At 44.2% G+C, this 25,763-nt stretch overlaps 2 protein-coding genes across 5 annotated transcripts in view; one reads left to right on the plus strand and one right to left on the minus strand.

Annotated features, from left to right (window-relative positions):
• Window positions 1-20,399, plus strand: part of TDRP (testis development related protein) — a 62,008-nt gene extending 41,609 nt beyond the window's left edge. Inside the window, exons 2-4 of one of the 3 annotated variants that reach the window (XR_012513348.1) lie at window positions 1,767-1,870; window positions 3,318-15,376; window positions 17,340-20,399. Coding sequence is in view for 1 of the 3 variants with exons in the window: in XM_039461176.2 (XP_039317110.1) it covers window positions 1,767-1,870; window positions 3,318-3,663 (450 nt within the window). In the remaining 2 variants the exon portion in view is untranslated. Of the gene's footprint in view, window positions 1-1,766; window positions 1,871-3,317 lie in introns of all 3 variants that reach the window. The other 2 variants (XR_012513347.1, XM_039461176.2) reach the window with 2 other exon arrangements.
• Window positions 17,771-25,763, minus strand: part of FBXO25 (F-box protein 25) — a 62,988-nt gene continuing 54,995 nt past the window's right edge. Inside the window, exon 12 of one of the 2 annotated variants that reach the window (XR_012513346.1) lies at window positions 17,771-25,203. The gene's annotated coding sequence lies outside the window, so the exon portion shown is untranslated. Of the gene's footprint in view, window positions 25,207-25,763 lie in introns of both variants that reach the window. The other variant, XR_012513345.1, reaches the window with a different exon arrangement.

The following is a 25,763-nucleotide window of genomic DNA, read 5'->3' on the forward strand; positions in this document are numbered from 1 at the left end:
GGGTGAGGGACGTGGTGGGTGGGGATTGCGTTACACGGTGCTGCGTACATAGTGACTGCACATGGTCCTTCCTCCAGAGTCCAGATGGGGCAGCCTATAGAACTATGTTCTTGAGACCTCTTGATAGGATCCTGCCTCATGCCCGGTCATGTCATGGCCCTGAGCATCAAACAGAACCCTTTACTTGATGTGCATACAAGTGTGCCAAAGCTGTCAGCATGACATGGGCTGTGCGGTAGGGTTTTGTGTAGCGTGTGATGTGGAAAGCTGATACCTGGTACCCAGTGTTTTTTGCTGTGATGATTTATTTGGCATGGGTACTGCCACCATGCTCCCATCCTAGTACCTACTTCATAAACACTCACACTTCTCTAGTCACAGCTGTTGGGAGGCCTGTCTCTCAGTCTGTAGGTATGGACCTCTGCCCAGGCAGGAGTAGGGACTCTGGCCTATGAGAAGTGAAAGCGGGACTCCTTGGTCCCTGGTTAGTTTTCATGGATATCTTGGCACCTTACCCCTTCCTGAGGCTGTGTTATGCCCTGGAGATCCCAGGCATTGCACCCAGCAATCACTGGGTTACCTCAGTGGTTGGCTGAATTGGATTCATTATCCTTGTTTCGTATCAGCGTCCTCCCGAAGCCTCAGTTCAGCTTTCTGGATTGCATTATTTTTGTATTATATTTTAACCATTCAGAGTATTCTAATGCTAGCTCCAGCCCATGAGAGACCCTTCCCAGACCTAGCAATGTGATGTTGAATCCTGGGGAATGTTAATCAGTGAACGTGAAGGGTCCTCAACACTGGCCGGATTTTCAGGAGGTGTTTTTCTCCATTCTTTCTTCTTAGTAATAGATTTCATTGCATCCATGATGCTATTAATTATATCTTGATTTCAGAAATGAAAAAAATGGTACAAAATCATTTGCTTACAGTCAACAAAATTATTTCTTCTCAGAAATCTAAACTTGTAGAGGTTAGGACAAGGATCACTGCCTCTGTGGAGATGCTGACGCTTAAAGGTAGTGGCAGAGTTGTTCCAGGGGACTTTGGAGAAGCTCCCCTTGTAGGGGACTTCTGATAACAATAACGTTCTCAAAAGTCAATCTCCTACATGCTTCTTGTTGTTGTTGTTGCTGTTGTTTTCTTGAGATGGGGTCTTGCTCCACCAGGCTGGACTATGGTGGTGAGATCACAGTTCTCTGCAGGCTTGACCTCCCGGGGCTCAAGTGATCCTCCGTCTCAGCTTCCTAAGTATCTGGGACTACAGGTTTGCACCACCAAAATGGCTACGTTTTTGTATTTTTTGTAGAGACGAGGGTCTCAGTTGCCAAGGTTGGTCTTGAACCCCTGGGCTCAAGTAATCCTCCTGCCTTGGCTGGAGGTTACAGGTATGAGCCACCATGCCCAACCCAACTTCCCAAGTTTTAAGGAGATCTAATTTTTACTTGTAAGGGAAGCGTTGTCTGATTTTAAGCATCATTTTCATACACTATTTTAGGCAAAATACGATTATTGACTAGTCTATTACTAAATATAGATAACTCTGCATCACTGATAGGATGTTAAGCTGTTCTGACCACAATACCAAAGCAGCTGAGGTGACCAGTAGCTAATGGGAGAAAACTGTGTGCATGCAGGTATAGAAAGCTAAAATGTAAGCTCTGCCAATTCTTTTTTCTAAATTTCAACTCCATGGTTATTGGAGTAGAAAACAGTTCTACTGATTGATGGCATCAGATTTGACATTTTTCTTAACCTTTTATTAGGTTCAGGGAGCAAGTTTCCGAGGTTGGAAAGAAGTAACTTCACTGTTTAATAAAGACGATGAGCAGCATCTCCTGGAAAGATGTAAATCTCCCAAGTCCAAAGGGTAAGTCATAACCGAAAATGACCATTTCAGGAGAGGGAGGAAGTCATTGAGAAGGTGGAAATGAAGGTTTGATGGCATAAATACAGTGTAACTGGATGCGCTGTGGGGCTTGGCGAGTCTGTTTACCTCACCCCTCCCTCTTTCTGTCCCTGTTGAGTGGCACACGGTCATGTGGTTTCATGATGTGTGCTTCGGGGTTAACATCCCCTATGTGAATAGACAGAAAGGAGTTGTGGTGTTCGATGGGAAAAAAAAAAAAAACAAAAAAAAAAACTACTTTGGATAAAAGGTCATGAGGATCCCTTGGCATTTTGAAAGGTCATAGAAAAGTGGAAAAGAACTTAGCATTATGAACTGAGCTTACTGCCTTCAAGCAGGCTGTAGCCACGGTTAAGAGTTTTCGTCGTTTCAGGGAAAGAAAAAACCAACACTTAAAAATGCAAAGGATGGACTGGTAAACTGTAAAAGATTTTAGAAAACTGTATAAATTTAAATTGACCTTGCTACTTTATCAATGTTTCAGAATTTTAAAAAGTGTAAAGTTGAAAATACAAGTTCAGTGACTACCCACTGATATTACCAATGGCATATTTACTCTGTGTTGTGGAAAGTTGTTTGATTAGAAGATGAATCTTGGTGAGTCTACAAGTACAGAGTTCATTTTTGTTTGAGGATTGTGGGTCCCCTGGTTTGCTTCTCTGCACTTCGGTGCACTGAGGGCAGACACGACACGTGGCCCTTCGTGCTGTGGTGGAGCTGTGACTTCACCTTCGTCCTTCATCTGTAGAAGAATGAAGAGGATGGGGTAAACTGGTTCCCTGGTTGTCAGGTGACCTGCATCTTGAAGGAGAGGGCCTGGACACGGGTGTTGTTAAAAAGTTTCCAGGTGATACTCATGGACAGTCAGGGTGAAAAGCCCTGGAGGATCTTTCTTCCATAGCTGTCGCTAGCCACCTTTTCCTTTCAATAGTAGATGGTGTTCTGAATTCTTATTTTTGTTGAGTAAATTACCTACTAAATGCTTGGCAGTAGCTTGGTATATTAATAATCCTATTGATTAAACCTATTTGGTAAATTGAATAGATTTCCCTCCTTGTTTCTTAATCTAGACCCTCGATTCTCATAGATCTGATTTGCTCGAACTCTTGAGCACTACCTTCCTATTGCCTTGAGGATCTCTCTTGTGTGATAGTACTTCTTTCTTTCTTGTCAGAACTATTCTTTGCATATGTATTGCCAAGTGGTATCCTAAAATATGGCTTTCACCACATGTAGTGACTAATTTTTCCATATTAATTTTAATATTTGAAACTTTTCATATAGACTTGTATTTATTTTCTAAACATTTTTTTAAAATTTTAAAGAATTTTATGTTTGTAAAGGGATACAGCTGGAGGTCCTAAGACCACTGGGTCACCAACACCTGTAACTCTTTCATCTCTTATAGAACTAACTTGCGATTAAAAGAAGAGTTGAAGGCAGAGAAGAAATCGGGATTTTGGGACAATCTGGTTTTAAAACAGAATATACAGTCTAAAAAACCAGATGAGATCGAAGGTTGGGAGCCTCCAAAACTTGCTCTTGAAGACATATCAGCTGACCCTGAGGACACCGTGGGTGGCCACCCATCCTGGCCAGGCTGGGAGGATGACGCCAAGGGCTCAACCAAGTACACCAGCCTGGCCAGCTCTGCAAACAGCTCCAGGTGGAGCCTGCGCTCGGCGGGGAGGCTGGTGAGCATCCGGCGGCAGAGTAAAGGTCACCTGACGGACAGCCCGGAAGAGGCGGAGTAAGGGGAGCTGTGTGGCGAGGGTGGCCTTTTATTAGTATACCATTTAGTTGTTGAGTCTTTTCTGTGTTAGAAAGAGAGTCTACTTTTTGCCTATATTTCATATTTGGACCTCTGTTGCATTGTTTAATGAACTCACACACACTGTGACTCCTTGGTGAACATGTGCAGGGATTGTACATTTGATTGCCTTATTGCAGAAATACTCACCCACTCAGTCCATGTTTTGCAGAAACTGGAGATGTTAATTTTTGATGCTGTCCCATAATACAACAGTAATGATTTGCAGTTTGCCACAAAATGATTTTCACGCTGCTCTCTGCTGTAGTTCTGTCTCAGAACTTGTGTACGTAGAAGAAGTTTTTCTTGTACGTGGCACATATGTACCATCTGTGACACATGGGAATGCAGCAGTTAGGCAGTTCTCTTTTGTCAGAAAATTACAGTCAGGAGGTGAGATGAGTCTTCCTCAGTTGTGTTAAATTTTGTTTAACTTGGCAAATTAAACTTTGTTTTTATTAAATTAAAAGATACGTAAACAAATACTGGAAAAGCAAAGGTTATGTTTGGGTGTAAAATGTCAGTATCTTAAAATGTATGCTCATCTTTTGCTGAGGAAGGAGTAGCCTCTTGTGTGCATTGGATGATAACAGTGGTTCTTTTTTGGGACTTAATTTTTACCTCTTTTGAACTTATAAATTAGTCCCTTTATTTTCTTAAAAAATTTGCTCTCTTTTTTGTTCACAGATTCAAGAAGTATGGACAAATTTTAGTCACTTGATAATTTTGTTTAGGAAACAGTCTCTTGCTCATTATACAGAGTTAAGACTGTGCATAAAATACTGAAGTGCCTCTTTTTTATTAGGCTCATATGTTTGCTTTCTCAAAGCGAGATGCCTATGGTGATTGGTGTTAGATCTGTAAGAAGCTGTGTTTCCTCCACAAGAGTAACTGACGACCAATTTGAAAGCCTGTCTTGCGCTCTTTTTCTGTCTGCTTACTGTCCCTGACAGTGTGATCCTGCACAGTATCAGGTGCCAGTTGTGTCCCCAGCAGGGTCCGGTCATATCAGCGGGTGTTGCAGACATCTAAAGTAAAAGTGGTTTGAAAGAAAAGGTATGTTTTTCCTTTTTGTTTAAAAGCAGAGTAAAACCTCCAGTTACACTGTGCATTCCCCTCACATTAAAACAAGACAAAAATCCTTTCTTGAGTTGCTCGGCATGCGCTTCTGTGCTGTTCCATGCATGTGGATGTTCCTTGAGTTTGTTCCTGTGGAATAATTGAGTGTGCCTGATGGCAGAACACACTGCAGTGTTACCAGTGTCTGCATGTGTTTTAACATAGAACAGGTTTACTTGATCTGTCATCTATTATGGCTAAAACAGCAATTTTGCACCAACCCAACCCTAACCTAATCCATCCATCCATCTAGCTAAAGCGATAATCTTTATCAATCACTTATACCTATCACTCATCTGTATCTGTTCATCTGTCCTCTATCAGTCATCTATCAATCTGCATCTGTCTAGCCATCTGTCAATCTACTTTTTTTTCAATAGAACAAGTTTACTTATCAAGTCTTGAAAGGGGGACATGCTTCAAGTTGTGTTCAAACAAAAATTCTAGTTTGTATTAGAACCTTGAAATTGTGAAGTTATGGAGGTTTTCTTTGTTCCATAAGAAAGGTTTATAATTTTTAGTATAACAGCTATATTGACAAGTTCTAAGTTTCCTCAGGTAAATGGTTGTAACTCTCCTTCTCCCTAGAGAATTGCTTGCTGGGGCTTCTGCAATACTTTCAAGCAGAAGTCAGCGTAGGGTTGTTGCTGGCTAACATGGTCTTGCTGCGCAGGAATGTAAACACTGTGTTTGGAAGTCTGGAGATCACACGTGTGTGGGGAGATGGGGGCCACTGCCCCACATTGTGGGGAGCTCGGTGGCTGTGATGGCTGCGGTTGCTGTGCCTCTGTTGGATTGCTAAGTGCCTGCAACTCACATCGATCATAGAATCGTGACGCGTAGTTGGCAAAATAGTTCCTTATGCGGTTTCTCAAAATTTGAGGATAAACCCAGATTGGGATTGGAATATGCACTGTAAATAAGATTCTTCTTATCTACAAGACTAACGTAAATATGATTTTTTTTTCTGTGCCTGATTAAAATAATTATGGTTTTTAATATAAATATTTATTTGTGTGCTTTGGGAGAAAAATGATCTTTTCTTGAAAGAACCTACCAAAGCACATTTGCTATCTTCACAAGTTAATGGGAGAATGTGGTTTTGATTTTGGGTGTCTGACTTGTGTAAACACACAGCTTCCCTGTGTGAAGACAGTTGCCCTGTGCTCCTCCTACTGTACTTTTTAAAATAGGAACGTCATGGGCTTCAGAGAAGGGTTCCTCAATGCTGAAGTTTTTAAAAAATAAAAGTATTGTTTCTAAGCTCTTTCATGATTGGTTTGCATGATTACTGGCATCTGCTTATGATGGTTTTAATCACTCAGAGCTAATGGCACCTTTCCTGACCATTTAGCCTCATTTTAGAATGCAGTCAACACGTGTAGACTTTTCACGAATAAATGAACCACTTCAACCTTGGTTTTCAAGATGTGTCTTTTGCGTGTTTGAATGGACTGTGTGTGACTGAGTCCTTGATGCACAGCCCTCCACTCGGGGTGGGGAAACGTGGCAGGGCACCCCGGCTGCTCTGTTTGATTCTTCATTTCATGAGTTCTATCCTTAAGCACACTTGTACTCCTTCATTTCTAATTGGAGAAACATGAACACAGTAGTAACAATTCACTTTTAACAAGTCCTTTTATAAAGCAGTGGCCTGTCTAGAGAGTGCTGTTCACTTCTCATGGGAACAGGACCCAGGCCCTACAGTGCCTTTGAGGCTGTGTTTTTGGGGTGCAGATGCTTTGCAGGGAGGCACAGGAGGGCCGCCATGTGGGATGCCTCTTCTCAGACCTGCGTCCTGGGCAGGTGGATTCCCGCCCTTCCTCACGGGCCTCGTGGGTGAGTGGGGACCGCACTGTTGCTCACTCCACCCTCGCTGGGGAGAATGGATGGCACTGGTGCTCATTTTGCCCCATCCCCCGGCCTTGCCTGGTGCCCTCAGAGCCTGAGCTGCTCACCCACACCTGACAAGTATTTCTAGTCACCTCTGGCTGTCTCACAGCTGAGGGAACCATTCTGCTCTCACTCCCCTGATTTACTTGGAGCTGTTAATTTGCTTTGGGTTTTTTTGGTCATTCTTCAGTTAGTATTTGACTGATCAACTGAAAGGCCAGCCAGCAGGGCACTCTTGAGTCAGCTCTGAAGAGATCAGCCGGCTACGATGATTTTTCCAGTGCTCAACATTAATTTGATCATTTTCCAAACAAAGTGCTCAACTGAAGAGTGCACTCTAGCCAGGTGACAGTGAGGCCCTGTCCAAAAAAAAAAAAAGCTCAGAGTAGTCCAAAGGTTGTTCAAACAGTGCTGAAGGACTGGAAGAGCTTGCTGCTATTGTTTTCCTTCTGGTAGAGAAACAGTTTTCTACCCGATGAGGTGGGAATGCTCTGTGAGCAGGCCTCTGCCTCATCCTGAGCCGGGTGGAAGCAGAGTAGTCCTCCTCATCCGGGTGCGTGCTGCTTGGTCCAAGTGTCTGCCTGGTGCTGCGACTGGCAACGTGAACCCTCTGACCCAGCACCAGCCAGAATTAACATTTGGGGATTGAAACTGCGGCAGTGAGTGATTCCTGTCTTGGCCTGCAGTTCTGTAATTCCAAAATTGTTGATAATTCTGGATATGAGACATCAAAATGAGGGCTCAGTCAGATGAAATGATACTCAATTTAGCCTCAGACTTAAGTGGTGTATTGTTTTTTAGTTCTTCAGACCTAGCAGAGTGGCTGTGGCAGCTCTGTCTGTGGTTGCCAGTGGCCACCCGCTCTCACCCGGCCACTGGGGACCTTGTGCGTTGGCATCTGGTTGTTGCTGGCAGCCCTGAGGGGAACGGGCAGGCCGCCGCCGCTACCGCTCACTGGCTGCTGGGCTCAGGACTGGCCCGCTGTTGGGGAAGCCACAGGTCCAGTAGTTGACTGCGCCTGTTTCAGAAAAAGCACTACTCTCTTACCAAAGAGGCTTTGTGATTCCAATTGTGAAGGAAGAATCATGTGGAAACGAAAACTTGAGCTTTTAGCGAATGACAGAAAAGTGGACTAGCTATTGTCAGTTGTTTAAAGTGTACAATTCTCCTGAAAGAAGACAGCTCAGTATTTCAAACATCGGAGCTGTGTCAGTTTGGTAAGCAAGAGGAGATAGCGCCAACAGTGCTCTCAGGCGGCTCTCTGTGGCCCTTTCAGTGAGGCCTTGGCCTGCAGCGCCAGCCCTGTGAAGGGTGCCGGCTGCTCACCTGCAAGCTTTGTTTTCTGTTTATAAAGTAGGGGTATTCTGAGAATTCTGAGGAGAAGATAGTGAAGCTTGAAGAATATTGGTGAAGCTGTGAAATACTGAACACTTCCTAATCTTAGATTAGGTTTTCTGCATCCTAGTCTTGAACAGCTATAACCAAAGGCTTTTGCCTGTGTAAACACTTTAATTTTAAAGAGCTAAAGGCAGGAGGCACAGGGTTTGGGTGGGTCAGGGGCCTTGCTGAATACAGCTGGTGCTCATCAGCCCCTGCTAGGAATTTAGGACTCAGCGGTGTAGCTGTATAAAAGCTGCCACCTCCAGGAAAACAGCTGTGGTGTTGATGGTGGTGGTGGTGTAGACAGTGAAATTTCCAGTGAAGTTTGGGCAGAAAATGCAGGGCCTTGGGAGTGAGGCAGCATGTGGGCCAGTGTGGATGGGTTCGTGCTCAGTCATATAACCCCGGGCAGCATCCTGAAGTCCACTGAGAATCTCAGCTGAGTGGTATGGCCTAGAGTGGGAGGCAGTGGGCACCACAGTTTTCTCTAGAAGCTTCCTTGACTGTGGAAGTTTCCAGGTCAGGGGCTAATCTCCACCACTGCATCCATTACCCTTTCTCTCCTGTCTTTAGAGGTCAGTGGGACGGGTCCATGGAGCTGCCCTCCGTCAACGCAGATGCCGACGCCGAACTTCCTGACTGTCCTGGTCATGGCTGTGTTCAAGGTGTTCTTTCTGTGGGGTGGCTCTTTCTTGCTGGGCTGACAGCACTGGGACAGCAGAGATGCCACACCCCAGGGCACACCGCCTAGGCACCCTCGTGTGGTGAAGGGCCAGGAGCAGCTGCTCTGGAAGGAAGGCAGTGGTTACTGGGATTACCTGTAGAAGTCCTGACATTTGGAAGGTCACAACTTTACCCAGCGGGCCTGCCTGCCACGCATCCCTCTGCCCCTCCTGAGGTGGTGATGACACTGTGTGAGGCCCTGTCCTGGACTCACCAGGTGGGTGTTTGCCGCTCTGCCTGAGAGACCCTGTTCCTCATGCATGATGGGAAGCAGCAGGCTTGTCTCTTAGGACTGCCGTGAGTCACTGTGATGGCCGCGGAGCCTGCCACCTTCTGAGGCTGTGAGCACAGCACCCATTGTTGTTGTTGGGAGTTCGTAACATGCAGGGGCCTCCCTCTAACGGCAGGCAGCGTGCTGAGGACTGGCAGCCTCACTGATCCAGCCCGGCCACTGCCACTGTCCTACCTGGGGAGCCACAGAGGCTTTACTGGGAGGGCTTTTGGTTTTAATGACTGTGAGGGTTTATTGATTTATATGCACTAACTTGTCATGTTTCTGCACTTTCTGTGCCCTTTTCCCTTGTGCAAGAAAGGACAAGACAAAGTATTGTCAAGAGCAACTGTTGAGCAAATTTGATGTGACACAGTGGGATGAGGCGTGGTACTGGGATCGCCTCATCCAGGCCACGGCAGGCGTTTGTGCTGCTCCTGTCCGCAGTGCTTCTGGCCCTGCCGTGGAACACTCCCCAGTAGTGACAGTGGAGAAGGTTTCACTTTTAAATGGCATCGGTAGGTGAGTAAGAGTTGATGCTGCTGGCAGGTGAGGGACCAGCTGTGGACTTCCATCCCTGGCTCCACCCGCCCTCCTAGGCCAGGGTCTCTGAGATCTTGGATGTGGGTTTTATCTCCTGTTGCCAATACCTGGTGCTTTTACTTCTCTGCTGTGTTGACTCCTGAGAACATAAGATTTAACAAGGCGTGTATTTTAAAAGCCACTTTTTCTTAGCAATCTGTGTTTTTTAACACAAGACAATCTGACGTCAGCGCCCTGGTGCTGGTAGCCTTTGATGGGGTAAACCCATCTTTTGCTGCCACGTTGCCGCAGGAACGCGGGTCATCTGGTGACGTGGTTGTGTTCCCGTTGGAGCTGGCAAGTATCCCCCTTGCTCCTGTGGAGAAGCACAGTAGGCCATGTGGTAAACAATACATTTTAATAGTTAAAATGAAAGGATTATGGGGTGAATTTTACCTCTGTTTTTAATGTTGCTGGAATATGTGAAAAAAAGAAGAGTACTGACTATTCACAAAGAAACACGATGCGTGTATCCGGTGGTGCTTCGTAGGTACATCGTCACTCTCAGCAGCTCTACCTCTGATCTTGAGGAAGTGAGGCAGCAAACTGGAAGCCTGGGGTCCTGCTGGTGCCGTCTCTGAAGCGCCTCTGCCCCTCACATGTGTCCTGCTGTCTGGCCATGTGCATGTATCATGTACCTGCTCATCCTGAGGAGGTGACGCTTCCATGTGGGCATCATGGTAAGTCACCATTTACAAAACTGTGAGGCAGGCACAGCCTGGGGTGAAGTCAGCTCAGAGCAGCTCAGGCACAGAGGGGACCTCTCGCCAGGCAGGAATGTTGCCATGTCTGGGGCTTTCTACTCAGCGGGGTTCAAAGCCATAGGGGGTGTTGGACCCATCTCTGTCTCAGCTTTAGCAGGGTGAGCTGAAAATGCACCCCTCTGTGGCCTCTCCCCTCCTTCCCCAGGTGAAGGCCAGTGGCCTCTTAAGAATGTCAACCTATTAAACTTAGGCAATGACTTGGCCCAGTGAAAGGCTGGGGTGGGAGGGAGACTAAAAAAAATCAGTTGACTTCCCCTGAGGAAGTAAACTATTTTTGATTGAATTAATATATTTCAGTTCCCTGAATTGGAATACTCCAGCTCAAACAGCCACTGTTTGAAGATTCAACTGAAATTTCTGCCAAAAAACCCTCAGCCAAGAAATAAAACTAGAAGTGAGCAAAATGAAAACTTTAAGTACCTATTATTTAGGTTTTTTATGTGTTACTAGGTTATTTTTAAGAAACCCAATTTTAAACAGTGACAAGTGGCAGGGCCACCTGACCACGCTGCCCACCTGTTCCTGTTGGCTTTGGAGGAGGCTTGGCTGCCTCTGGGATGGGCTCAGGCCACGTCTGCCCAAGCTCCCATTGCTTTTCAGGGAGGGCACAGGTGGCAGGTCTTAGAGCAGCAACACCAGCCTGTGGCCTTGCCCTGCTGGGCCCCAGCAGGTACCATCACCTATCTGTGCCAACCCTGTCAGACACTCGTGCTATGCCCTTGCCTCCCTCTGGGACCCTAGCACAGTCCTGCAGGGCTGGCATTGCTGTGCCCGTTGTATAGATGCTCAGAGTGAAGTCCAAGAGTCCCACTCTTGAATTCCAGGAATGAGTTTGTTCTGTTGCAGGTGGAATGACACCAGATGATGAAGAGAGACCACAGGCTGAGTTGGGGAGGATCAGGGCAACCTTCACTCAGTTGTGGGTATTTATGTAGCATTTCCCAGGAATGAGGCAAAGTATCACAGGGGCAGAGAAGCTCACAGAGACCATCAGGGACAGCCTGCTGGGGATGGGCAGGTTAGAGGCCAAGGCCACGTCCCCAGGGTCTGAGCATGAAGGCTATGCCTGCGCCAGGTCTGAGCCATTAAGAGAGTGTCAGGGCTCCCTTCTGCAAGGCACCACCTCCCTCCCCCCATCACCATGACCTTCGGCAAAGTCCCCCTCTGGTTTGGGTTTTGGGGTCAGATGCTGAAGTTTCGATCTTTGCACCAAGGCAGATGGCTGTTTGGCCTTGAGCTTGTTTGGAAGCTGCCAGGCCCTGATGGGGGTTGGTGCTGTGTGGTTCTGGGGCCTCTGTGTCAAGTCTGGGCCTCCCCTGGCAGGGTGGATGGCATCCCTCATAATGTGTGTGGTGGCCCGAGTACTGTCTCAGGAGGCCGTGGCCTGTGCCAGCAACACGAGTGTGGCCGCTACTCTGGGCCTCTTCTGATCTCAGCTGTGCTTTGTTGCAGAATCCACTTGTGGGCCCGGCCTCAGCCAGGCCCTACTGCAGTACCTTCTATTAAATACTTAAAACAGTCACCTTAGAGGCATATCCTCCCCAACACTTGCATGCTGCTGAGGTCCGGGTCTGGGGTGCTCTCGGTGGAGGAGCTATCAGCCTGCAGGCCAGCATCCCGGCTCCACATGCAGCCCCTGCCACCTACCACCCAAGTGCCAGGAAGCTACTTTTGTCTCCTTCCAGTCTACAAGAAAGCATCTTCCCAAAGCTGCTCTAGTGTTTCAGGGTCTTGGCCCAGGGTGGTGCTTCCTTTAGGACATGGTCCCCAGGGTTTGTAGGCCCAGGTGACAGTGACTACCTTTGGGTCCCACGCCTGCTGCCTCCCAGCCCGATACCATGGCTGCTTCCTCTGCAGCCACCACATGACAGCCAGTCTTGTGAGACACCTGCCCGACAGCCACCCTCATGAGATGCCCACAGGAGATGCCCGTGACAGCTGCACTGGCTCCTCCCAGGGCTGAGCCCTGTGCCCAGGAAGCAGATGGGAGGAGCTCAGCCCTGGCAGTATGTGCCACGGAGGTTCTGAAACGCCCTTCCATTTACATGAGAAAAGTCTGGGGGTGTGGTGGTTGTTGGAATGTTCATTTTTGTCACGAGTGCCATCTATAACATACTTAATATTCTTTAAATGGATTCGCTTTAAACAATTACTTGCTGAGGAAGCTGGTGGATGAGGACAGAGATGGGCAAGGTGGGAGGCCCATGGCCCTGTGAGGAGGGGCTGCAGGGCTGGAAGTGTCAGGCAGCCCGGCAAGGGGCCCAGCCTGGAGAGAGCCGGGCAACTCAACGTGGGAGGTGTTCTCGGCAGGCTCACCTGCAGCTTCTGGGCATGCACTTTCACTGAATCCTCCTGCAGATCCTGGGGCACCTGTGCCACCAAGGGCCCTGCTTGCCTGGCTGGCTTCTTGGTGCCCTAACCCACAGCTCCTCTCACCTGCGTGCCACTCCGAAGAGGCTGCTGCTTTCTTCTGGAACAGGCCCTCTTCTGTGACCCACTGTCCATTGTGGTCCCTTCCTGTTCATTTTCTGCTCTGCTCTTGCTTTTTCTCCCTTGAGGCCACCGAGTCCATTTCTGGGTCTAAATCCTGGTTCTCAACCCTAGAGAGGATCCATGTCCCCATGTCAACAGGAAGTAGAGCTAGTGCCTGGGGAGGTTGTGTGAGGTGAGGCACGGCTCTTGAGGGAGGCTAGTGTCATACCCGCAACCCTGGCCTTCTTTTAAGGCCAAGACTGGGCCCTGCAGGGCACTGTCCCATGGGCAGATGTTTCCGTGAATCAGAATTAGGTGCGATTTTCCTCTTTGTGTGGAGCATGGATTTGATGGAAAAAGGTAATGTAATTGGGGGAGGTGGGAGCCAAGTCTCTGGACAGAGTCGGGAAACTAGTGGCTTATTGAGTTTTGGGAGACATTTCTAGGGCAACAAGGTATCTTTCAGAATTTGGTCCATGGCAGCCTTAGGCAGATGTTTAAGAATACAGGCTTGTATCTGGAATTCGTTTTTAAAGTCTGCTAGCTGTCCAGGGTCATGGGTTCATTTGCACAGGTTCCTGCACATTCTGCTTTTATCCCTTGGGGCCCAGGACACATGGGGTCTCTGCTCAGTCTCTGTCCTTAGAAAGAAGCTTCAAGCCGGGCTGTCAGAGCTAATGGTGAACACACAATGACTGTCCCGGACCTGGACATCTTCCTGAGAGTCCTTGTGCCTGCTCACTCTTCCTCTGAGTCTGGAAGTGCGTCGCAGTGTGTACCTCTGGCTCTCAGAATCTGACATCCGTTTCATCTCGGAGGAGCACATCCTGAATAAAGGTTATTCTAATTTTAACAGCAGGAAATGGCTAAGCTCAATAGTGAACAAGAAAGGCCATCTCCCAGCAAAGCCTAATGCATCTTAGGAATGTGCGACAATTTACTTTTTGTTTTTATTAAAAAATGTTCTTTAGAGGCAGGGTCTTGCTGTCACCCAGGCTGAAATACAATGGCATGCTCAGGGCTCAGTATAACCTCCAACTCCTGGGCTCAAGTGATCCTCCTGCCTCAGTCTCCTGAAGTGCTGGGATTACAGGTGTAGGCCACTGCGCCTAGCCATTGTGACCATTTAAATAGTAATTTTTCCCTCAGTGGCTCTGACACAATAAGCAGACAGGATGAGATGGGGTGCAGGCTCGTGGTCAGTTTTTCTCCCTTTAAAGTGTTTTCAATTCTTGAGGCCAGTGGGGTGAAGAACAAGAAACAAATCACACTCAATCCTCTAAATAGTGGTTAATTCTCATAATTAACCAGTTGTATTGCAATTTGTTTTTTTGGGGGTGGGGGATTGACAAGTATTTCAGTTTTTAAGTGTTTTTTTATGATAAAAAAATATGCAAAAGCATTTAGTACAACGGACACACATATTATGCAGCTACTGAGATTCAATAATTTCTTACTTGCTTTGTTTGCATACATATCTGACCATCTAAAAGTAAACTAGACATCATTATCACCCCAAGTACTTCAACATGTATTTCTGAAGAGACACACTTAACAAAATTAATTTCCTATATCATCTAACACACACACACACACGTTCCCATACCTTTTAGCTGCTTTTCTCCCCGCCAACCCATGATCATGTATCATATGTGGTGGTTCTATCTCTGAAATCTTTCGATGTTGGAAGCAGGATCCCCTGTGTCCCTTCCCTCCCAGCTTTTCCTGAACACACTGTTGTTTGTTTGAGGTGTTTAATTCACTCCTGCACCCTGCGCACTTACTACAAGCAGGAAGTTGGATCTAAAGCTTGGTTCATCCAAGCTGCTGCTTTCTTTCAGGGCAGCTCCTGGGTCCCTGTGCACAGCAGGGCCATGTAGTGTCTGACATCCATGATCAGTGGTAACATTAGGCTCAGGTGGTAACAACTGGATCCTTAATCTGGCTCTCTGTATTCCTTAAGCATTTCTCAGCTGTGCCCTCTTTATGTTCTCCAGAGCTGTGTCCTGGCACCTCTTCTGCAGGCAGAGAGCCAGGGAAGTGGCCCACCACCTGGGACAGGTACCTGCCATATTTCCTCTCAATTCCAGAAAAGAAGTCACAGCAATGAAAATGTAGCTGACACCATTTGATCTCCCTCAACACAAATGTAAGTAGCTTTACGGTAGGCACTAGTAAAAAAAATTCCATGGGAATTAGAAACAGCCTAACCACCTAGAGATCAAAAAACAGTTTTGTTTCCATGCTACAGGGATCCTGTGAGTGTGGCCTACGTCACAGCCCATCACCTTCCCCTCGCTCGTTCCTGAATTGAGGAAGGAGGGAGAGCTTGAAATGAAGTCTGCATGAGTACACATCGCTCACGTAACAGCTAAGATCCACAGAACCCCTTGCTTTTTCTTAAGAGGTGGCATCATTGTGCGGCCTTTGGTTATAAAGCTGTGTGAAACTGAGTAAGTCAAACTTAACACAATTCAAACTTAACGCCACTGGAACTTTACTCTGGAGTCTGCAAAAGGGAGGCAGGGAGGCGGGAAGGCGGGGAGAGGACAAGGGTTGAAAAGCTACCTTTATTGTTTGGGTGATGAGTTCAAAGGTAGCCCAAACCCCACATCATGCAACACAGCCACGCAGCAAGCCTGCACATGTGCCCACTGAAACTGAAATTTGAAAAAGCATTCAAAACATTGACTCTTGGAAGGAATGCAGGTATGCACCTGGAATCACAAAGTGTGCAGTTGCAACCCCTGCCTTTCTTTCCCTATCAACGACCAAATGCACCAGAGACGAGGCCCCTGAGATCACTGCTCCCTCACTTTGCAGAATGCAGCCATCGTAATGGGCCAAATCGTGGTGGCGCGCATGACATCTCTGCCCCTGCCTGTACGAGCGATGCCTTAACTTTTCCCACTGGGGAACACTGACCTTGCTTGTGTGCAGCCCGCCCCACAGGTGGCCGTCCTGAAGTTGTGTGCTCCGGTACACTTGAGGCTTCCCCGTATTTTCTAAGCCTCTTCATTTAAGGTTGACAGCTGATAAACTTGCACCAGCTGTCTCTCAGGTAGATCAGAGTCCAGTGCAGTGCCCAACTCTGTGTAGACATGGGGACCCCAGAGAAGCGCTTGTCTGAGTTATGTACAGAAAAACTGGTTTACTAAATAAGCTGGTGTTTTGAAATGTGACACTTTAAGTTTTTAGAGGGAAAACATAGTAATTGGGGAGCGACTGAACCTCCAGCTTTCCAAACGTGGCTATCCTTTCAGCCACGTGTGTGGCACAGTGTGTGTGCCATCTGCTAGAAGAGCAGGGTTTGGGGAAGGGGTTAACAGATAAGGAGCATGAATGACACCGAGCCCCTGGAAGGGGCATGGGCAGTTCTGAGCCAGGGTTGATGTGGCTAGGGCTTTGTCTCCTCTCACCAGGAGGTGAGTGTTAGTTGAGTATTAAAGGCAGGCCTCCTGCTGGTGGGCTTGTTTTCTCCTGGCACGTGTGCCTTGGGAACATGCAGGTTTCTTCTGTGCCTTTCTCTGACTCCAAGACTGGGTTCATCACCACTGAAGGACTTGTCACCTTTACAAGGTATTTCAGACTCCCCACACCATTCTCTAGGTTTTGGTTACTATACCTCCAAAACCTGGTTTGTTGGCAAATCTCCATCCACTAGGTTTCTGATTATGTTTGAAGGTTATCATCATCATCATACTGGCATCTTTGTCTTTTGGTGACCAACTGTTCTCTTACCAGTGTCTGTGAGTGGTTTTCTCTCTTTCAACTATGTCCATCAGTAACAGTGACACCCTTGTACTATAAGGCTATCAATTTGGGTGGATACATTTAAATATTTATATATTTTTTGAGACAGGGTCTTATACTGTTGCCCAGTCAGGAGTACAGTGGCACGATCAGAGCTCACTGCAGCCTCCACCTCTGGGAGCTGGGACTATAGGTACGCCACCATGCCTGGCGTGCGTCCGTGCGTGCGTGCGTGCGTGCGTGTGTGTGTGTAGAGATGAGACCTTGCTATATTGCCCAAGCTGCTCTTAAACTCCTGGCCTCAAGCAATCCTCTGGCCTTGGCCTCCCCTAGTGCTGGGATTACAGGTGTGAGTGACTGCACCTGGCCCCCATTTAAGTATTTAGAAATTAATGTCTCAGCATGGTTTTTCAGAGTTGCAAAGATTTTCACTTACTGATAAAGGTTGAGTAGAATTGTAGCTTCCATAACAAGTGATGATATTGATTGATCCCTTTGGCATTATTTCTGTTTAGAATTTTAGGAAAATATGATTTTAAAAAATTTAAAAATTTACATAAATTATTTTCAAGGAAGCTGAACAAATCTGGATGGGATGGGATAATGGGAAATACCATTTGATTTGAGTTTTGAGAAGCTATTTTTTTATTCTTTGGAAACTAGCATTTCAGAAATCTCTTCTCCTTGGAGACTTTAAAACTGGTGCTATTTAAGACAGAAGGAAATGGTAAGAATTTTGCAAGGCTCATCATGAAGATGCACATCTTTCCCTTGAGAATAGAGGCCAGAGAACTGCAAGAAGGCAGTTCCCTCTGCAGTCTCCATCCTGGGAGATGCAGCTCCACCTGGGTGAGTTTCTGGACAAAAGGGGAAAGGAGGGTGGTATGTGTCCTAATATTTAACTGTTTATTTGGGATCATGTTATGCATGTTAAAAAGCAATATAATACAAAACGTTGGAAAGATATTTCAAAATAATTATTACCTTGAAGTAATTCTCCTAATTCATAGGTAACATTTTTTGTATTTTGCCTTTTTAAAAAACTTTTAATAATAACACGATTTTTACAATAAAACGGTAACAGGTACAGAAAGTAATGTTTATAAACTTTTAATGGAAAATACCAAATAGATACAAAAAAGACAAAGGTATAAATTGGGTTGGCAAGCTATAGCCTACAGGCCAAATTTGGACCACCACCTGTTTTTGCACAGCCCACATGTTAAGAATGATTTTTACATTTTTCAATGGTGAAAAAATGTAAAAGAGTAATATTTAATGACATATGAAAAACATGTGAAATTCAGATTTCAGTGTCCATAGAGTTTGACTGGAACACAGCCACACATACTGGTGTGTGGCTCCCTGGTGGCTGCTTCATTGCTACTACTGCAAAGTGGCAAGACAGCCACATGGCTGGAAAAGCCAACAATATTTACCATCTACTCCTTTACAGAAAAAGTGTTGCGCCCTGCTCTACATCCCGATGTGTACCTATCCTTGCAGCCTCAAAATTTTCCCAGCCAATCTTGTTTCATCTATACTTACTCCCAGCCCCATGGATTCAAAGGAAATTCCAGACGTCCTATAATTTTCATCTTCATGCTGTTGACATTTATAAAGTTGAAAACTCACCAAGAAGATGGAATATATATACACCAAACAAACATCAGAACCCCAAAATACATGAAAAAAAATCAAAGGAAGAAATGGATAGTTCTATAATAAGAGTAGGATACTTCAATAGCCCACTCGCAGTAATGGACAGGACAACCAGAGGATCAGTCATAAGACAAAACTTGAACAGCATCGTACCAACTGGACCTAACAGACATATACAGAACACTCCACCAAACAACAGCAGTACACACATTTTTCTCAAGTGCAAATGGACCTTTCTCTAGGATAGACAGCATGTTAGACCACAAAACAAGAAATTTCAAAAGACTGAAAAAATAAAAAGTATCTTTTCTGGCCACAGTGGGATGAAACTAGAAATCAGTAACAGAAGAAAAAACAAAAAGTACACAATTATGTGAAAATTAAACAATACTCTCAACCAGTAGATTAACAGAATTAGAAAATATCTTGATAAATGAAAATTTAAACATAACATACAAAAAGGTACAGTGAAAGCAATGGTAGGGAAATTTATAACTGTACATGCAAATACTTAAAAAATTAAGATATCAAGTCAACCCTAAATTTACATCTGAAATAACTAGCAAAGGAAGAGCAAACAACCCAAAACTAGCAGAATGGAGGAAATAATACAGATTAGGGCAGAGACAAAATAGACAACAGAAGAGCAAGAGAGAAAAATAAATTAAACCAAGAGTTTGTCGGGTCAACCCAAACTGACAAACTTCTCGCTAGTGTGACTAAGAAAAATAAAACCAGAAGGAGGGGACATTACAACTGATTTTACAGAAATAAAAGGTATTAAGAGTACTATGAGCAATTATGTATCAATCAATTGCATAACCTAGATGAAGTGGACAAATTCTTAGAAACACACAACCTATCAAGATTGAATCATGAAGAAATGGAAAATCTGAAGAGACTTGTGGTAGTCAAGAAACTGAATTAGTAATGAAAAATCTCCCAAAAAGAAAAGCCCAGGGGCCATATGGCTTCACTGTAGAATTTTACCAAACATTTGAAGAATTATATCAATTCTCCTCAAACACTTCCAAAAAGCTAAGGCAGAGGAAAGGACACTTCCAAATGCATACTATGAGGCTGGCGTTATTCTGATACCAAAACTAGACAAGAAAAGAGCACCACATACCAGTATTCCTAATCAAGATTTTTGTTATCGATATTCAACAAAATACTGGCCAACAGGATTCAATGGCACATTGAAAGGATTACACATCATGGCCAAGTGAGATTTACAGCTGGGATGCAAAGAAGTTTCAACATGCTCAGGTCAATAAATGTAATACACATTACATTAACACAATGAAGAAAAAAACATATGTTCCCAATTAATGCAGAAAAAGCATTTCACACAGTCTCATGCCCCTTCGTGATAAAAACTCTCAACGACTGGGAATAGAAGGAAACTACCTCAACATAGCAGAGGCCATATGAAAATCCCACTGTAATCATATTCAGTAAGACTGAAAGCACTTATTTTAAAATCGACAACAAGACATAAATACCACATCTCACCACTTCTATTCAACACAGTACTGGAGGCTTAGCCAGAGCAAATAGGCAAAAAAAAAAAAAAAAAAAAAGAAAAAAAAGAAATAAAAGGCATCCAAACTGGAAAGGAAGAAGCAAAATTACCTGTTTTCAGATGACATGATCTTGTATGTAGAAAATCCTAGAGTTCATACATATACAAAAAATCTTAATAGACAATTTCAGTAACATTGTAGGTTACAAATGAACATAACAAATCCATGATATTTCCACACAATAACAAGCAATCTCAAAAGGAAATTAAGAAAGTTCCATTTATAATACTAACAAAAAACCTGAAGTATTTAGGAATAAACTTAAGGAGGTAAAAAACTTGTACAGTGAAAACCATAAACCATTGCTGAAAGAAAGTAAAGTCAACACAAATAAATAGAAAGCAATCGATGTTGTGAATTGGAAGCCTTAATATAGTTAAGATGTCCACAGTTCAAAGTGATCTACAGATTTCATGCAATTCCTATCAAAATATCCCAGTGGCATTTTTTTTTCTTCTTTTTTTTTTTTTTTTTGCAGAAATAGAACAATCTATCCTGAAACTCAGGAAATCTCCAGAGACCTCACACAACCAAAACAATCTTGAAAGGGAACAAAGTAGGGGCTCTCACATCCTTATTTCAAAACTTATGACAAAGCTACCTGCAATAATCAAAACGGTGTTGTACTGAAACAAAGACAATCATACAGACCAATGGAATAAAATAGCAAACCCCCAAATAAACCCTTCCAGTTATGGGTAAAATGATTTTTGACAGTGCCAAGACCATTCAAGGGAGAAAGAACAGTCTTTTCAACAAATAGTGCTAGACAACTGGTCTTCCACATCAAGTTGGATCTACCTCACACCATATATAAAAGTTAAATGGATCAAAGGTCTAAACTAAGAGCTAAAACTAAAACATTTAGGAGAAACATAAAATTTTAACATGGGTTTTGGCAATAATTTCTTAGATATGACACCATAGCCACAGCTAACTAAAAGAGAGAAATAACTGTGCATCAAAGGACAAAACAGAGTGCAACCAGTCCATGGACTGGGATAAAGTATTTGCAAATGACATATTTGATAGGGGTGAATACCCAAAACATATAAAGACCTCTTAGAACTCAACAACAAAAATGCACACCCGACTGAAAAATGGAAAAAGGGCCTAAACAGACAATTCTCCAAAAAAGACATATAAATGGCCAACAAAGATAATCAACATCACTAGTCATCAGTGAAATGCATATAAAAAAATCACAGTAGGATACCACTTCACACTCAATAGGATGGCAATTATTAAAACAAAAACAGGTGTTGCCAAAGATGTAGAGAAATTGGAACCTTCAGTGGGAATGTAAAATGGTGCACCCACGATGGAAAACAGCTATAGCAGTTCCCTAAGAAATTAAACATAGAATTGCCATATGATTGAAAGCAGAGGTTCAGATATTTGCACACCCATGTTTACAGCAGCAATATTCGCAACAGCTAAAAGGCTGAAGAAACTCAAGTGTCCATCAACAGATGAATGCACAAACAAAATGTGGTCTATCCATAGAACAGAGTATCATCAGCCTTTTAAAAGTAATCCTGACACATGCTACAACTTGCATGAACCTTGAGGACATTATGCTGAGTGAAATAAGCCAGTCACAAAATGACAAATTTCCTCTGATTCCACTTAGATGAGGTCCCTAAAGTAGTCAAATTCAAAAAGACAAAGTAGAACAGAGACTGCCAGGGGCTGGGGGATGGAAATAGAGAGCTGGTGCTTAATGGGTACACAGCTTCAGTTTTACAAGATGACAAAAGCTTATCTTGTAAACCTGAACATAGGGATACATAGTAGAGAAGGGTGCACAATATGAATGTATTTAATGCCACTAAACGGCACACCTAAAATGGATAAGATGGTAAATTTTTTGTGTATTTTATCACAAGTTAAATTCTTTTAAATGACCTTAGAATTGACTACATAGGTTAGATATTGAAACCAACTTGCTTTTATCTGTGCAAGTTTCTCAAATGATTATCAAATAAAAATGAAATTTCCATGCAAAAATGAGACAGTTGAGGTATCTCTTATTTGATATAGATGCCCTCATGTTTTTTCACTTGCCCTTATAAGAACAAGAACATTTCAAATGGACCCACTCCTCAGGGAACCCTGGTTATGGTGCGAAAGCCAGCGCGAGACCCCTGTGGCACCAGCAGCACCTTCTCCCACTTGCCACTCCAGTTGATGTTCTGGGCATCTTTGTCACTCTGTGGACAAAGCCAGTGGGGACTGGAAGGGAGAGGACCAAGGACAAAAAGGACAACTTGGAGGGTTAACGGCCTCTTCTAGGTGCTCCTGTGAAAAGCAATGGCAGATCCATGTGGCCTGTATCCGGGCAGGTGCACTGGGGAGCAACTCCCTTATCTCACGGATGCTGAGGGTGGCAGTGACAGCAGCCATGCACTGCCTGAGAGAGGACTGCTAGGGATGCGTGTGCAGGTGCCACGTTACCACCTAGAACACACTGTCTCATGCCGTGAGCCAGGGCTTCTAATTTTAGGCAGACAGCAATGCAGTTCCTGCTGGAATTCTGGAGGCAGAGGCTACACTTGAACAGCTCCTACTAGCTCAGTGGAATTTAGCCCATGGGACGTGGGCCACAGTGCTTTTCAAAGTTGAGGGTCTACTTCCTCTGTGCTGAGACAACAGGAAGGGACAAGGAGTGGGGCTTGAGTGAAGACGGACAGAAGCAGCAATTGTGTTGGGAGAGACACGGATGCAGGGAGGTTGAGAGCAGGGTGGATGCTGGTATCAGCCACCAGAGGCCCCAATGGCTGGTGCTGGTCGGTCATGAATGCAGGTCCTTCTTGTTTTTCCTCCTACTTGGTGCTAATCCCTTGGCTTTGTTGTTGGGTAGCATTTGATATTGCACTAGATAGGGACTAAAGGCAGGTGAGTGGTGTCCAGCACATGCACACATCATAATGAAGAGAGGGAGATTAAAGTCAAGCCAAGCTGACTTCTGCCTTTTAAAACTGTGATGTTCAGAGGGCAACACCCTTTCCTTTTGATAATTCTGGAGATAAGCAAAAGAGACTAGGTTTCACAGTCCATTTATCTATTAGGTTATGCCTTCACAATGAAAAGAAAAAGTGTTAAAAGACATCTCTGCAAAAAAATGGTCTTATCCTCTTAAAGGTTAAGAAGACACACACATTTCCAAAAGGGAAGATAACTGAAGGTTCTCAGTGACTTCAAATCGTATATGGAGTTCTCTCAAAGTACAGTTAACAAGAAACCTTCATAAACTCTTTGAAAACACAGAAGAGGGAACACTTTCTAAGCTTATCCTATGAGACTGACATCAAAACCCAAAAGATCACAAGGTGGTTGGGGGTGGGGAGGCGGTCCTGGAACCAATCCCCTGCTGTTACAGGACACCAAATCCAACAGCTGTGTATAAAAGGTATCACAAACTATGACTTAGTGGGCTTTGGCCCAAGAATGCAAGGTTGGTTCAAGATATAGAAGTCAAAGTAGTAACAGCACGTTGATCTTATGAAGGCCAAAAACCACATCTTTTTTAAGAGATGCAGAAAAGGCATTTGACAAAATCCATCATCCTTTCATGATAAAAACAACTAAGAATAAAAGGGAACTTCCCCAACCTGCTACAGGGTATCTATGGGAAACCCAGGGTTAACATCATAGTTAATAGTGAGACTTAAAGTTTCCCCTACGATGAGGAACAAGACAAGGATGTCTGCTCTTGCATTGCTATTCGACACTGTACTAGAGATTCTAGCCAGCAAAGTGGGGCAAGAAAGAAGAATAAAGAAGTGAAACTGTCTATTCACAGATGACATGATTTTGTACCTAGGACTATAAGCAATCTACAAAGGTGTTAACAGAGCTGATAAATTATTTCAGCAAGGATGCAGTATACAAAAATGTTTTAAGAATTTGGTTCAAAAAGCAGCATTTAAGGCAAAAATTGTTCACAGATCATTAAATTTTTTCCATGAAGTAGACACGATTTTCTGTGTACAGCCCTGTATAGTACACGCATACAGCGCATACACAGATGCTGTACATCATGCTGTAAACTATGACAGCTACACCTAGCTCTGCTCCTGAGAGCTGCTGGGTAGCTTTCTGATTTGTGTATATTCATAGATTAGGTGAGGAATGTGACTTTTTGACTCTCAAAATAGGCAAAAGGAAGTTGCAACTGGGTGTCAACAGACAACAGCCCTGAGTGAGCTGCGTGGACTGGGAACAGGTCCAGGAATGACTGGAGATTCTATCTTGAGAGTGTCCGCCATTGCCTTTAGCAGGGATAATGGGCGTGTGAAACTTACTGTCTGGCTTTAGGCTCTTGGTGTCCTGAATTAGAACTTCATTGCAATGAAGGCATCAGAATGTAGTTTAATCTCACAGGAATGGCATCCCTACTTTTGTTGGGCCCTCTGAAAGAAACTGTATTAAAAAATATCATTCCAAAGTGGAAATTATGATTCCTCTTCTCATCTCCATTTGGTGTTTTCTGATCTTCTGTAAATAACTTATCGGTGCCTCAAAATTGTCTTTATTCTGTCTTTGCACCCTCTATTCACCTTTCAATCTCTCCCCAGCAATGTAAGCCATCCCTGCTTACCTGCCCAGTTCTCACAACTTGTCTCTTGAATGCACCTGCAGAAGGCTGTGACCCATGCACTGGCAGTGCGGGTAGCTGTGTCCATGGCCTGTGGAAATATGCCAGCCCAGCAGAACAGCTGGAATCCTACACTATTAATATGGTTATGTTTTCCAAGCAAGTACTGCTCAATTTATACAAGTATCTGTGATTCTATAGCACAGCTGAAAATTGTTATAACATCTAACAGTTACATGACAATAACAGTGTATGACAAATTAAGGGAAAGAAGCACAACTTTAAAAGGTTAGTTTCCTTTTAAGAAGAAACTAATACGAAAAAAGACTAACACCCAAGCCCCCACCAAAAAAACCAGCAAATAACACATTAAGTAATTTACCAAAAACAAGACAAATCAAATGGAAACCAAATATATGGAAATGTTCAAGCTCACGATGAACCACACATCAAATTCTTCACTTATTAAAACAGCACCAATAGAGAAAGAAATACCTGTGCTTCAGGGATAATGGAAACTCAACGTACTCACTCCCTTTCCTAGAATAAAACAATTTTCTTTTTCAGCTGGACGCAGTGCCTCATGCCTGTAATCCCAGCACTTTGGGAAGCTGAGGCAGGTGGATTGCTTGAGCTCAGGAGTTTGAGACCAGCCTGGGCAACATGGTGAACCCCATCTCTACTAAAAATACAAAAAAAAAAAACAAAACAAAAAAAAAACGCTTAGCGTGGCAGTACATGCCTGTGGTCCTGACTATTCGAGAGGCTGAGGTGAGAGGATCACTTAAGCCAGGGAGACAGAGGTTGCAGTGAGCCGAGATCATACCACTGTACTCCAGCCTGGGTGACAGACCGAGACACTGTCTGAAAAGCAAAAAAACTCCAAAAAAATTTTTTTCATAATCTAGAAATATAAAAGGCTTAAAATATATTTGACTCATGATGTTGGCTGTACTACTGCTTTATTGTAAGCAGATGGCCACGATATATGATGATGCTTATCACAGTTACTGATGCTAACAGTGAAACATTTAGAAACCCTAGTATGCAATGATAAAGACTGTTCGACCTGGGTGATTCTGTAGAGCTAATAAAAACCAAGTTTCCAAATAACATTTAGGATATGGATCTATGTTTCTTAAAAAAGGCAGTGGCGGAAGTGGTGGGTTGTGAAGCAACAGTGGTATACAGAACATTTACGGTTTTGTGAAAAACTCTTACTCTAACATATTATTCATG

Source organism: Saimiri boliviensis, chromosome 13, assembly GCF_048565385.1.
Source record: "Saimiri boliviensis isolate mSaiBol1 chromosome 13, mSaiBol1.pri, whole genome shotgun sequence".
In the NCBI taxonomy this organism is placed as follows: Eukaryota; Metazoa; Chordata; class Mammalia; order Primates; family Cebidae; genus Saimiri; species Saimiri boliviensis.